Source organism: Neofelis nebulosa, chromosome 2 (assembly GCF_028018385.1).
Source record: "Neofelis nebulosa isolate mNeoNeb1 chromosome 2, mNeoNeb1.pri, whole genome shotgun sequence".
Classification (NCBI taxonomy): domain Eukaryota; kingdom Metazoa; phylum Chordata; class Mammalia; order Carnivora; family Felidae; genus Neofelis; species Neofelis nebulosa.
Genome location: NC_080783.1, coordinates 33153344 through 33168457, shown reverse-complemented (window position 1 = coordinate 33168457; position 15114 = coordinate 33153344). Strand labels below are relative to the sequence as shown.

The window sequence follows — 15114 nt, the reverse complement described above, 5'->3', positions numbered from 1 at the left end:
ATCTGGGAAAGTCAATGCAGAAAATGTGGGGTTTGGTGGAGGTGGGAGGAAAGCAGCCCTTTTTTCAGTCTTACTGATATACTCCAGTAGTAATATTTGTTATTTTTTTCAGTTGATGCGTGTGACTGCAGATTTTATCTAGTAGTACTAAAGTTAAAATCAATATCCTTGTTGATTTTAGCATCCACATGCACATAGTTTTGCTTCACAAGGATAAAATAAGTCATGGGTGTCCAAATGTTTCATAGACACTTACTGTTGAAAGCTCCAACAGCATGAAGGCCAAGATCAAAGAGCTGTGAAGGAAGGAATCGTGAAGAATGAGCAAGAGGCTCAGACCCCACAGAAGGCTCCTGGAATGTGAGGCTGGTGCCGGGGCTCCCAAAGGCAGTCTGGCATTCTTGGGTAAATTCACTAGTACTTGAAGAACCAGGACTTAGCAGGTTGTTCAGAAATGAGAATTCCTTCTCAAAATCATCTTCCAGTGAATCAACAGGTAAATCTTTTGCAACTGTTGAATGAAAATAAAAACAGAATGGCTCTTTTCTTTTCGAGGAAAGGAGAGTAAAATGTAGGGCAAATCAAATTTGGTTCACTGTTCTTACACATTAACATAATTTTTTAACAAAATTTTAGTGAACAATTAAACTGACTGGAAGTTTACATGAAATTATTTCTAATTGGGTAGGCTATAGATCAAAATGACCACATTTCACAATGAAGATACAATAGTCATGAATATCTAAGTGTGAAATAATGAAGCAGCCACTATTTAGGGCAGAAACTACAGGGGATGCAAGAAGTAGAAACAAATTAATGATCATAGAATTTAATTATTTAATTAATTACTCTCAGTAAAAAACAGTAGACTTTAATATATCACTCTCAGTAAAAAATATGCCCAAAAGGTAAAAGTAAAGATATAAAAAATCTAAACAGAGTAATCACTAAGATAGGTTTTGTAAATAAACCTAACAGAAAATACACTTGTACTGCCTGGCTGGCTCAGTCAGTAGAGCGTGTGACTCTTGATCTCAGGGTTGTGGGTCTGAGCCCCACAGTGAGTGTGGAGATTACTTAAAATAAAATCTTAAAAAAGAAAAAGAAAAAGAAAATATATTTTCCTCTCAAGCACACATTGAAAATTCACCAAAATTATACTAAAGCAAACACATAAAAATCAATGAGTTTCTTAAAGTGGAAATACTACAAACAACATCCAAGAAAGTGAAGTAATTTAAAAAATGAAACTGAAAAACTAAAAGGCTCTTCCACTTGTAAATTTAAATACATTCTATTAAACAACTATTGGTTGAAAGGGCAATGGAATTTCTGAAAAATAATAATAAAAAAGACATTTCATGTTATAATCCATGGATACTTAAATAGCAATTAATAGAGAAAAAATAATCCTGAACACCTTTACTGATAAAAATGAAAAAGGCTTCCAGCATGATAGAGTGGGGAAGTCTATGGACAGGCATACCAGTTTTTAAGTAACTGGTGAAAAATGTTTAAAAAACAATCATTAAAGTCTCTAGAAATTGTTCCAAGGACACACATCAAATGAGGAAACACCTACTCAAGAAAATCTATTAAAATTCAGACTATGGTAAGTGAACTAAGAACCATTCCCTTCCCAGTTAAGCAAGATGGAAATTCCACTCTCACCCTGTGTAGCCAAGAACATAGGGCTCCTGCTCCCACAAGTCTCAGTCAAGAGTTATGTTCCCAGGAGGGGCAGGGTATCAGCATTTCATATCCTGTCCTCACTTACCTATTGGCTAAGTCTGGACAGTACAATCAAGAGGTGCAAGCTCCCATTTCCCACCCAGATAACAAGACCCCAGTCATAAGATTGAGACTATGATTTGGGTGTGGCATGCTGAGAATACAGGAGCCCTGGGTCATGTGACCCTGCTCATAATGTGGTAGTTTCATTCAGGAAAAGGCAGGCCAAAAAGACCTGAGATTACCATCACCCTCCTCACTTAGCACTCAGCTCCCAGAGCAAGGATCTTATACAGAAACATGTCATTGTTTTCATTCCCAGATAAAGCCCTAACTTAGAGATTTTGCCTGGAGAGAGAAGCAGACTATGAAATAGCTCCAAATCTTGTCCCAAAGAACTGACTTCCTTTGCAACAAAGTACAGAGAAATTCAAGCCTAAGGATACTCCCCAGAACAGTGAAGGCTGTGGTGAAAAGCAATTGGGAAGAGATTGGAAGACTCATTGGACATACAGGCTAAAATGTAGGCCAACTAGTTTGCCTGAAAGAATCAGGGAAAAAGCCAATGGGGACGAGCCTACCTAGGTAGGGTAAGAATAAATCTCAGTGACTTTGGAAAATATCCTCTCACAGGAGTCCAAATTTTATTGGTTTTGTTTGTAGAACAATTTATGATCCAGAGCATTCTTAAAAATAATAAATCAATGATATGGAAATTAGTGGTGTTTAACAGCTGGGTGTGATCAGGGAAAGGGACTGTCAAAGAGAACCCTTACCAAAACAAACTGTCATCCCAGGGTGACTGTGGGTAAACCTAATTCTGTATCCCTTTTCCACTGTTGGGAGCTGAGGGGCTGGGGGAGGGGGGATAGACTTCACCAAAATAATCCAGCCTGCACTAAACAAATAAAGCAAGCAAATAATAACAACAAGCCCCAAAGGAGAAGACCAGTAGCCAAAGTTGCTAAAATGTATTATCTAAAATGTCCAGTTTCCAACAAAAAACAGTAAGGTAGGCCAAAACAAACAATAAATAGTAAAGTATGACCAAACAATGGCAAGAAGGCAGGAACTCAAACTGCCTGTGAGAGCAAACCAAATGTCATATTAACAGGCAAAACCTTCAAAGCAACCCTTATAAATACATTTAAAGAACTAAAAGACAGTATGATTAAAGTAAAGGAAGTGTGTTCATAGATAGGGTAATTAACTAACTAGATGGAGAGAATCCTCTCACAAGGTAAACATTATATCAGCACACTTCAAACATCTTACAATTTTATTTATCAATTTTACCTCAGTAAAGCTGAAAATTTTGTTAAAGCAATCTTTAAAAAGCAAAGGAAGGTGTTGTGACAATACTGTATCAATAAAGTATTAGAGTATCAATAGAGAGTATCAATAAAGAGTCAGAAATTACAAAAAAGAACCAAATAGAAATTGTGAAGTTGAAAAGTACAGTAACTGGGGCATGTGAGTGGCTCAGTCAGTTAAGTGTCCGACTCTTGATTTCAGCTCAGGCGATGATCTCATGGTTCATGGGATTGAGCCCCATGTCAGGCTCTGCACTGGCAGTGTGGAGCTCTCTTGGGATTCTCTCTCATCTCTGCCCCTTCCCTGCTTGCGTGTGCACGCTCTCTTTCTCAAAATAAATAAACTTAAAAAAATTTTGCTTTAAAAGTACAATAACTGAGGGGCACCTGGGTGGCTCAGTCAGTTGGGCATCCAACTTCAGCTCAGGACATGATTTCACGGTCCGTGAGTCTGAGCCCCACATTGGGCTCTGTGCTGACAGCTCAGAGCCTGGAGACTGCTTCTGATTCTATGTCTCTGTCTCTGCCCCTCCCCCACTCACGCTGTGTCTGTCTCTCTCTCTCAAAAATATATAAACATTAAAAAACTTAAAAAAAAAAAAGTACAATAACCGAAATGAAAAATTCACTGGTGAGGATCACCAGTAGATCTGAACTAGCATAAGAAAGAATTAGCTAACTTTAAGATAGACTGACAGATTATGCAACCCAAAGAACTGAGAAAAGAAAAAAGAATGAAGACACATGCACAGTATCTAAGTGAAATGGCGGGCCAACATCAGAAGTAAGAGTTTCAATAAATTTCAATTGAATTATTCAATAATTCAATAAGAGTTTCAATTTGAAACAAGTTTCAAAAGGATGGCGGGGCAGAATTTGAAGAAATAATGGACAAAATGTCCCAAATTTGTTGAAAACATCAATGTACTCATCCAACAAGCTTAATAAAACCCAAGTAGAATCAATGTAAAGAGATCCATATCTAGATACTTCATAAGCAAACCACTGAAAGCCAATGATAAGGAAAAAATCTCCACATTCACAGACTGGAAGGAACAATATTGTCCAGATAGCAATCAACTCCAACTGATGTATGAATTCAACATGATGATTGTAAAATTTATATGGAAATGCATACAAGTTAGAATAGCCAAAACAATTTTGAAAAAAAAACCAATGCTGTAGGGGCACCTGGGTGGCTCAGTCGGTTAAGCGTCTGACTGCAGCTAAGGTCATGATCTCGTGGTTTGTGAGTTCGAGCCCCACCGTGGGGCTCTGTGCTGACAGCCTGGAGCCTGCTTCCAATTCTGTGTCTCCCTCTCTGCCCCTCTCCCGTTCACGCTCTGTCTCTCTCAAAAATAAATTTAAAAAAAAAGAATGTTGTAGGACTTATACTACCTAATTTCAAAATTTACTATAAATCCACAGTAATCAAGACAGTAGGGTACTGACCAAGGTCAGGTATATAGATCAGTGGAACAGAAACTAGAATCCAGAAACATACCCTTACATTTTTTTTGGTCACTTGATTTTAACAAAAATGCCAAGAAAATACAGTGAATAAAGGAATATCTTTTCAATAAACGGTACTAGTACAAGTAGATATACATATGCAATAAACAAAAACAAAAATAAACCTTACCTACCTCACACAATACATTAACTCAAAATGATCATAGTCCCACAGATAAGAGTTAAAATTACGAAACTTCAAGAATACATAAGAGATAATCTTTGTAATCTTGGGTAGGGAGATCTAGATGTGATACCAAAAGAACCCATAGAAGAAAAAAAATGTTAAGTTGAACTTCATAAAATTTAAAAAATTTTGTGTTTCAAGAGGCAAAATTGAGAAAATAAGATGACTAGAATATTTACAAGTCATATGTCTGACAACTTGTATGAAGAATAATTGTGCAATTTAATTATAAGGTAAATAACCCAATTAAAAAACTGGCAACAGATCTTAAGATTTGTCAACAAAGATATACGAATGGCCAATAAACACAGGAAAAGATACTCAACATCATAGATAGAGAAATGCAAATTAAAGCCACAAATTAAAAGCGCTAGAATGTACATGATTAAGAAGATAATACCAAATGTTGACAAAGATGTGGAGAAACTAGACCCCTCATACTTTGCTAGTGGGAATGAAATAGTAGTAGAGCCATTTTGCAAAACCATTTAGCAGTTCCTCAGAAAGATAAAGTCAAATTTGCCACATAACCTAGCAGTTCCATTTCTAGGGATCTAACCAATAAAAATAAATCTTATGTCTATACTAGGAGAAGTACTTGAATGTTCACAGCAACAGAATTACAACAGCCAAAAACTATAAAGAGTCCAAATGTCCATCAACTGATAAATGGATAAATATAATGTGGTATAACCATACAATGGAATACATTCATAAATAAAAATAAACTATAGTTAGCAAAATGTGGTGTATACATATAATGGAGTATTATTCAGACTTGTAAAGGAAGAAAATTCTGCAATATACCACAACATGAATGGATCTTGAGGACATTATGCTAAGTGAAATAAGCCAGTCACAAAAGGACAAATACTATATGATTCCACTTACATGAGGTACTTGGAATAGTCAAAATCATAGAAAACAAAGGAGAATGTTGGGTGTTAGGGGCAGAGGTGGGGGAATGGGTAATTATCATTTAATGAATACAGACTTTCAGTTTTATAATGAAAAAAGTTAGAGATGGATGGTGGTGATGGTTGCACAATTTAATACCAGTATACACTTAAAACGGGTAGGATGGTAAATTTTATGTGTATTTTTCAATAAAACAATTAAGGGGGGGAAAAGTAATGAACTACTGCTATTTGCAACAACATGGATGAATCTAGAAAAACATTAGGCTTAATGGCAGACACAAAAAGCCAGACACAAAGAGCGAACTTTTGTACAATTTCAGTCCAGGAAAGGGAAATTTAGAGAGACAGAAATCAGATTAGTAATTTTCTAGGACAGAGTGGGAGCAAGGATTATAAACAAGTACAAGAGGCTTTTGGGGAATATTCTAATATTCACTGAGGTGATAACATGCACAACTCTATAAACTTACGAAAAATCATAGAATCTTACACTCAGAATTGGTAATTTTTAGGTATTTAACTTACACCTCAATAAAGCTGTTAAAAATCAAGATTTTATACAAATCTATACAAATATCTGACAATCTAGACAAAACAAAGAATTTGAGAAAAATATAATTTGCTGAAATTGATTTTAGTACATATAGAAAGGTTAAACAGAACAATTTCCATTGAGAAGAAAACACAAAAAATGCACCAGGCCTAAATGTCTTCACAGGGAAATCAACTGCAATGCAGAATTAGTAAATAAAATATCAACAGATTAATGCACAATGACAAAGCTGGACTTATAACTGGAATGCAAAGATGGTGTAGTATCAGGAAACCTATTAATATAATTTATCATGTTAATACATTTAAGAAGAAAAATCAAATAACTGCTGGCATAGATACGGAAAAAGCTGTTGGAAAAATTCAACAACCATTCCTAATAAAACTCTTAAGAAATTAGGAGTGTATGGATACTTTCTTTTTTTTCTAGTTTATTAATTTTGAGAGAGAGAGAGACAAGGAGAGAGAGACAGAATCCCAAGCAGGCTCTGTGTTGTTAGCGCAGAGCCCAACATGGGACCCAATCTCATGAACCATGAGATCATGACCTGAGCTGAAATCTAGAGTTGGACGCTTAACAGACTGAGCCATCCAGGCACCCCATGGATACTTCTTTAACGTCACAAAATCTATACCTCATTTCAAAAGCCAACATCTTAATTGATTCAGAAACATTACAGGAACTTCCACTAAAATTAGGAAATGCCCACTAATATTCAACTGGTTCTGGAGGTAGTAACCAATGCAATTAAACAAAAGAAATCAATTACAGTAACAAGAACTGGTAAAGAAAAAACAGGATTATATCTATTTGCATATGACATGATGGTATACCTGGAAAATGCTAGAAAATCAATGCTAAAACTAACTCAAACTATAAAAAAAATTCTAGGTAGCAACATATAATATTAACATACAAAAAGTCAATAGAATTTTGGGGCACCTGGGTGGCTCAGTCTGTTAAGCTCTAACTCTTTGATTTCTGCTGAGATCATGATCTCACAGTTGTAAGAGAGAGGCCCATGTTGGGCTCCATGCTGAGTGTGGAGACTGCGTAAGATTCCCTTTCTCTCTCTCCCTCTGTCCCTCCCCAGCTTCTGCTCTCAGTCTCAAAAAATAAATAGATAAATAAATCAGAAGTTTAAAAAAATCAACAGGGGCGCCTGGGTGGCGCAGTCGGTTAAGCGTCCGACTTCAGCCAGGTCACGATCTCGCGGTCCGTGAGTTCGAGCCCCGCGTCAGGCTCTGGGCCGATGGCTCGGAGCCTGGAGCCTGTTTCCGATTCTGTGTCTCCCTCTCTCTCTGCCCCTCCCCCGTTCATGCTCTGTCTCTCTCTGTCCCAAAAATAAATTTAAAAATGTTGAAAAAAATTAAAAAAAAAAAAAATCAACAGCATTTATTTATATACACAAATTAATAACCAGTTAAAAATATAATGGAAAGGGGTACCTGGCTGGCTTAGTTGGTAGAGCATGTGACTCTTGATCTCAAGGTCATGAGTTCACAAGCCCAACACTGGGCATAAAGATTATTTACACACACACACACACACACACACACACACACACGTATATGTAATGGAAAAGAAAACCTCACTTACAGTGACAACAAACAAGATAAAATACTGAGAAAAAACAAAACTGTTCAAAACCTATATTTAAAAAAACCTGTATATAAAAGATACACAAGAAAATTTTAACAAATAGGAAAAATGTCCCTTGTTTCTGGTTAGGATGCCTCAGCACCATCAAGCTGTCAGTTTTTCACATTTAATATAATCACAATAAAAGGAACAATGGGTTTTATGCAGCTGGACAATATGATATAAAATTTATATTGAGGGGCACCTGGGTGGCACCTGGGTGCTCAGTTGAGCATCCGACTTCGGCTCAGGTCATGATCTCACAGCTCATGAGTTCAAGCCCCGCGTTGGGCTCTGTGCTGACAGCTCAGAGGCTGGAGCTTGCTTCGGATTCTGTGTCTCCCTCTCTCTCTACCCCACCCCTGCTCACACTCTGTCTCTCTCTCTCTCAAAAAATAAACATTAAAAAAATTTTTTTTAATTTATATTGAAAAACAAACATGCAAGAATAGCTAAGAAAATAATGAAAAGGATATTAGCCCTACCAGATATAACACAAAAGAAAATTTCAATAATTAAAACCACATGGCATTGGTACATGCACACATCAATAAAATATAAATAAAGTCCAGAAACAGACCTAAATACAAACAGAAACCTAGTATATGATTGGAAGTTATCTCAAATTACTGTGGCAAAGATGGCATTTAAAAAAAATGATATAAAAGGATGGCCACTTATAAAAGAAAACATTTAATCCACTGCTAATACCATATGGCTAAATAAACTCCAAATGAATTGGAGGTCTAAATGTGGGGGCGCCTGGGCGGCTCAGTCGGTTAAGTGTCTGACTCTTGATTTTGGTTCAGGTCATGATCTCAAGGTTCATGAGATCAAGCCCTGAGTCTGGCTCTGTGTTGACAGTGCAGAATCTGCTTGGGATTCTCCTCTCTCTGTCTGCCCCTCCCCACACTCATGCTCGCTCCCTCTCTCTCTCTCTCCTCTCTCTCTCTCAAAATAAATAAACATTAATAAAATAAATAAATGTAAAAAAAGTACACGAATACTAAAAGACACCATCAATGAATTTTTCTAACCTGATTCTTCATATGACAAAAATCAAATCCAATAAAAGAAAAGACTGATAAATTTGACTACACTAAATTATTTTTAAAAATTTACAAGGCAAGAAACAACCACATGAAAAGTCAAAAGACAAATGACAAAGTGGGAGAAAATATCTGCAACATAACTGCTTGGGGAAGATATTCAAGGTAGTTTCTACTGAGTGTCCACAACTGCTGGATAGTGGAGGTACACTAGACCGTAAGATAGACATGGTCCTCACAGTTACACAGATACATCTGGACAAGGGCCCAAACATACAAAACAAATAATGACTTCAGTTCCACTTCAGTGTGCTACAAAGTAGAAGCGCAGGTATTGGATTCCTGTATAGAGAGACCTATACAGGTTTTAATGTTGAGGAATTAAGTATTAAATTAAAAGTAAAGAATTTTAAATAATACATTATCCATTTATATGATGAAATTATAATTTCTTAACCATTTTCAGAGTTAGAAAACTGAGGTGCTCCAAATTCTCTTATTTGATAATGGTTTTCCTTGTGATCTTTGGCTGCTGAAACAAAAGCACATAAAAGGTAAGTTGAACAAGGACAAATTTAGCATGCTTATTTGCTGTTAATATTTTGTAATTATTGGTTTAAGTGTTCAATTGGCCAAATCAGTTTATAATATATATAAAAGGGAGATGTAAAAATTTAAAGAGCCATATATAAAGATTACATTTGTGTGTGTGTGTATGTGTATATACATGTACATATGTGGGTACATATGTATACATGCATACACACACACAGATGGTTCCCTACTTACAATGGTTTGACTTACCATTTTCTGACTTTATGATGATGCAAAAGAGATACACATTCAATAGAAACTGTACTTCGAGTGCTGAATTTAATATTTTCCCCGGGCTAGTGATATGCAATACAATATTCTCTTACGATTCTGGGCAGCAGCAACAAGCCACAAATCCCAGTCAGCCATGTGATCACAGGGTAAACAACCGATACACTTACAAACTTCTGTACCCATAAAACCATTCTGTTGTCAGTTTCAGTACAGTATTCAATAAATTACACAAGATATTCAACACTTTATTATAAAACAGGCTTTGCGTTAGATCATTTTGCCCACCTGTAGGCTAAAGTAAGTGTTCTGAGCACATTTAAGGTAGGCCAGGATGAGCTATGATGTTCAGTATGTTCGACGTATTAAATGCATTTTGACTTACATTTTTTTTGGTATAGAAGAGAACATACATTTTTGATTTTTTGATTTTTAAAAATGTTTTCATTTATTTTTTATTTTAATTCCAGTATAGTTAACATACAGTGCTATATTAGTTTCAGTGTTCAGCTTACAGTATTTTCAACTTATGATGGGTTTATCAGGATGTAACTACACCTAAAGTTAAGAAAGATCTGTAACACAATAGATACAACTTATATATATAAATATAAATATATATATATACTGTATATGTGTATGTATGTAACATGTGTATATACATATTATATGTATATGTATGTATACACCTATACATACGTGGCTCTGTGCTGACAGTGCAGAATCTGCTTGGGATTCTCTTTCCCTCTCTCTCTGCCCCTCCCCACACTCATGCTTGCTCTCTCTTTCTCTCAAAATAAATATTAACAAAATAAATAAATGTAAAAAATAAAAGTACACAAATACTAGAAGACAGCATCAATGATTTTTTCTAACCTGAGTTTTGCATATGACAAAAATCAAGATCCAATAAAAGAAAAGACTGATAAATTTGATCACATTAAATTATTTTTTAATGTAATTGTAAAAATTGTAATTATTCAGGTCCTTTGTTATATCTATGTTCCCTTGAAAGTTAAAAGTTTTCACATTCCATGTAAATTGGTATAGCCATTATAAGGAAAACAGTATGAATATCTCCATATTAAAAACAGAACCACCATATGATCCAGCAATGCCACTTCTGGCTATTTATCTGAAAACAAACAAACAACTATCTTGAAGAGATACATGCATCCCATGTTCATCTTGGCATTATTTACAATAACCAAGATATGGAAACGACCTAAGTGTCCATTAATGGATGAATGGGCAAAGAAAATGTGAGATATATCTATATACATACATATATAGATAGATATATACACACACATACATGTACATATGTACATATATATGTACATGTATATATGTATATACATACACACACACTGGAGTATTAATCAGCCATTTAAAAAAAATGAAATCTTGCCATTTGCAACAACATGGATAGACCTTGAGGGAATTATACTAAGTTAAATATGACAGAGAAGACATTTTCTGTATGATCTCACTTATTTGTGGAATTTAAAAAACAAGGAACAGGGGCACCTGGGTGGCTCAGTTGGTTAAGTGTTTGGCTCAGGTCATGATCTCACAGTTCGTGAGTTCAAGCCCCGCATCCGGCTCTGTGCTGACTGCTCAGAGCTTGAGGCCTGCTTTGAATTCTGTGTCTCCCTCTCTCTCTGCCCCTCCCCTGCTCACGTCTCTCTTTCTCTCAAAAATGAACATTTACAAAATTTTATTAAAAAAAAAAAAAAAGGCAAACTAAAACCAAGCTCAAAGACCAGATTTGGAGGTTGCCAGAGGCAGGGGATGGGGGCGGGTGGGGGGGGGGGGTAGGCAAAATAGGTGACTAAAGTGGGAGCACCTGGGTGGTTCAGTAGGTTAAACATCTGACTCTTGACTTTGGCTCAGGATATGTCATGGATTATGAGACTGAGCCCTGCTTCAGTCTCTGCACTGACAGCACAGAGCCTGCTTGGGATTCTTTCTCTCCCTCTCTCTCCGCCTTTCCCCCATTCATGCTCGCTCTCTCTCTCTCTCTCTCTCGCTCTCTCTCTCCCCCTCTCTCTCTCTCTCAAAATAAGTAAATATTTAAAAATAAATAAATAAATAATAGGGATGTAATGTCTAGCATGGCAACTAGTAAATAATACTGTATTGCATATTTGAAAGTTGCTGAATGAATAAATCTTAAAATATCACAAGAAAAAATTTTTGTAACTATGTCTGGTGACATAAGTTAACTAGACTTATTGTGGTGATCATTTCACAATATATACAAATATCAAATCATGCTGTGAATCTGAAACTAGTGTATCATTTATATATCAATTAATAAAAAAGTTTTCACATTCAAAAGCTTATCCCCTCCCTGGTGGACCTGTGTCTAATTCTGCATTCTCTGAAAGTCCATTTTATATTTTGTTCTGCCTGATTTCCATGTTTTTGCACAACAGATATTCACTTTATGTGTACAGTTGTAAGCAGCTTCTCCACATTCCTCACCTATAACAAAGTGAGAGTAGTAGTGATTTCATACCAAGAAAAAGATCAAACATATGTGCTAAAAGAGAGCATACTCGGGGCGCCTGGGTGGCACAGTCGGTTAAGCGTCCGACTTCAGCCAGGTCACGATCTCGCGGTCCGTGAGTTCGAGCCCTGCGTCAGGCTCTGGGCTGATGGCTCGGAGCCTGGAGCCTGTTTCCGATTCTGTGTCTCCCTCTCTCTCTGCCCCTCCCCCGTTCATGCTCTGTCTCTCTCTGTCCCAAAAATAAATAAAAAACGTTGAAAAAAAAAAAAAAAAAGAGAGCATACTCTTAAGGTTTTTTTTTGAATGTTAAAAACCAGGGGCTCAATAAGTTAAGTGTTCAACTCCTGATTTTGGCTCAGTAACGATCTCATGGTTTCATGAGTTCAAGCCCTGCATTGGGCTCTGTGCCAAAAGCCAGAGCCTGCATGGGATTCTCTGTCTCCCTCTCTGCATGCGCTCTCTCTTTCTCTCTCAAAAATAAATAAACATTTTTAAAAAATTAAATGGGAATGCAAGTTGGTGCAGTGACTCTGGAAAACAGTATGGAGGTTCCTCAAAAAACTAAAAATAGAACTACCCTACGACCCAGCAATTGCACTACTAGGCATTTATTCAAGGGATACAGGTGTGCTGTTTTGAAGGGACACATGCACCCCCATATTTATAGCAGCACTATCAACAATAGCCAGAGTATGGAAAGAGCCCAAATGTCCATCGATGGATGAATGGATAAAGATGATGTGGCATATATATACAATGGAGTATTACTTGGCAATCAAAAAGAATGAAATCTTGCTATTTGCAACTACGTGGATGGAACTAGAGGGTATTATGCTAAGCAAAATTAGTCAGAGAAAGACAATTATCATATGACTTCACTCACATGAGGACTTTAAGAGACAAAACAAATGAACATAAGGGAAGAGAAGCAATAATAATATAAAAACAGGGAGAAGGACAAAACAGAAGAGACTCATAGAGAACAAACTGAGGGTTACTGGAGGGGTTGTGGAAGGGGGGATGGGCTAAATGGGTAAGGGGCACTAAGGAATCTACTCCTGAAATCATTGTTGCACTATATGCTAACTAATTTGGATGTGAATTTAAAAAAATAAAAAATAAAACAAGTTAAAAAAAAAAAAAAAAGACCCTACAAACCAAAGCTCTTCAGGCAGAAAAAAATTGTGTGTTTTTTTTTAAAAACTATCTCCAAGTATGAGGTGTATATTGAGATAAATTATGCCCCATTAATTCAGGAGCCAGTTTCTCACATAATACACCTGTACCTCATTTGCAACCTAGTAAAAACAGACACCAGAAACAAAAACAAAACCAATAACCAAACAAAAACAAAAAGCCTAAGATTTTGACATCTTCAACTATTATCAAGGGCATTTTTCAAAAAGATAAATGAAATATAAATGTCTCCTATACACAACATGAATAGTGTTGCTGATGTATAGTGAGCTTGGAGGAATACATCTAAGGACAAGGCAGTAATATCTGTACTACACTCTTATAAAATTTGATGCTCAGTTTGGAAAACTCAAAAGAAAATAGAAAAAATTAAATCAACCAAAGTAATCAAAAGAAAAACAAAATCAAAAGAAAGGTGTAAGGAACTCAGGGTTATTTAGCAAAATATATAGAAGAAAACAAGTACTAACAAAAATATAAACTAGTTAAGCTAAGCTAATGTCTTACAGAGGAAACTTTAAGCCAAGAAGTCTTATTAGGACAGAAAGGGTCATTATATTGATAACAGATTAATTCACTGAACAGATATAAGAATTCAAAATTTATATGCAACCATCACTTCAAAATCCTCAAAATATAAAAAATGAAAAACTACAGAGAGAATGAAAATCCACTTCAATAGCAGGGATTTCAAAACACATTTCCCAATTATTGATACATCAAATAAATTAAAAATTAGTAAAGATATAAAAGACTTAGAGAAACACAAATAATAAGCTTGATGTAATAGACACACAGGCTTCTGCATTCAACAGTTAGAGAACACATATTCTTCTCAACCACATGGGATAATTAGAACAACTGGCTACTTTTTAGGCTATAGAGAGCGTCCCAATAATTCAAAGAATCAGTATCACAAAGATACATTCTCTGACCATAATGAAATTAAGTTAAAAATCAATGACGGGGTGCCTGGGTGGTACAGTCGGTTAAGGGACCAACTTTGGCTTAGGTCATGATCTCGCGGTTCATGGGTTCAAGCCCCATGTTAGGCTCTGTGTGGATAGCTCACAGCCTGGAGCCTGCTTCGGATTCTGTGTCTCCCTCTTTCTGCCCCTCCCCTGCTTGTGCTCGCTCTCTCTCTCTCTCTTGAAAATAAACAAAAGTTTTGTTTTAAATCAATGACAAAAAAAATAATTTCAATATCTCCTTAATTTGGCAATTTCAGAAACACAGCTTAAAATCACTCATGGCCATAGATCACAGAAGGTATTAGGAAAAGTTTAAAACAATTTAAATCAAATTATAATGAAAATACCATATATCAAAGTTTATGGACATCCATACGATAGATTAAGCAATAAAAAGGAAATACCAACACAAATTACATCAGCGATGAACTTCAAGAGTGTTACATGAAGTGAAAAAAGTCAAATACATATTACATGATTCTAGTAATATGAAATGTCCACAAAAGGCAAATTTATACAGAGAGAAAGTAGATTAGTTGTTGACTAGGAATGAAAATGGGTATTACAGCAAATGAATGTGAGGGATCTTATTAATGAGAGGATGAAAAGGTTCTAAAACTGACTTATAGAGATGGTTAAAACACTCAGTAGTAACTAAAAATTACTGAAGTATACAACTGAATGAGTTTTATGATATATA

At 35.9% G+C, this 15114-nt stretch overlaps 1 protein-coding gene across 4 annotated transcripts in view; it reads right to left on the bottom strand.

The window, feature by feature from the left end:
* The window catches only part of ICA1L (islet cell autoantigen 1 like), a 92656-nt gene that overhangs the window by 32844 nt on the left and 44698 nt on the right, over positions 1–15114 (bottom strand). For 3 of the 4 annotated variants that reach the window (XM_058708787.1, XM_058708797.1, XM_058708780.1), the window contains exon 11: positions 257–511. The exons of the other annotated variant lie outside the window; for it this stretch is intronic. In XM_058708787.1, coding sequence (XP_058564770.1) covers positions 257–511 — 255 coding nt within the window. The remainder of the gene's footprint in view (positions 1–256; positions 512–15114) is intronic. 4 annotated transcript variants of the gene reach the window in all.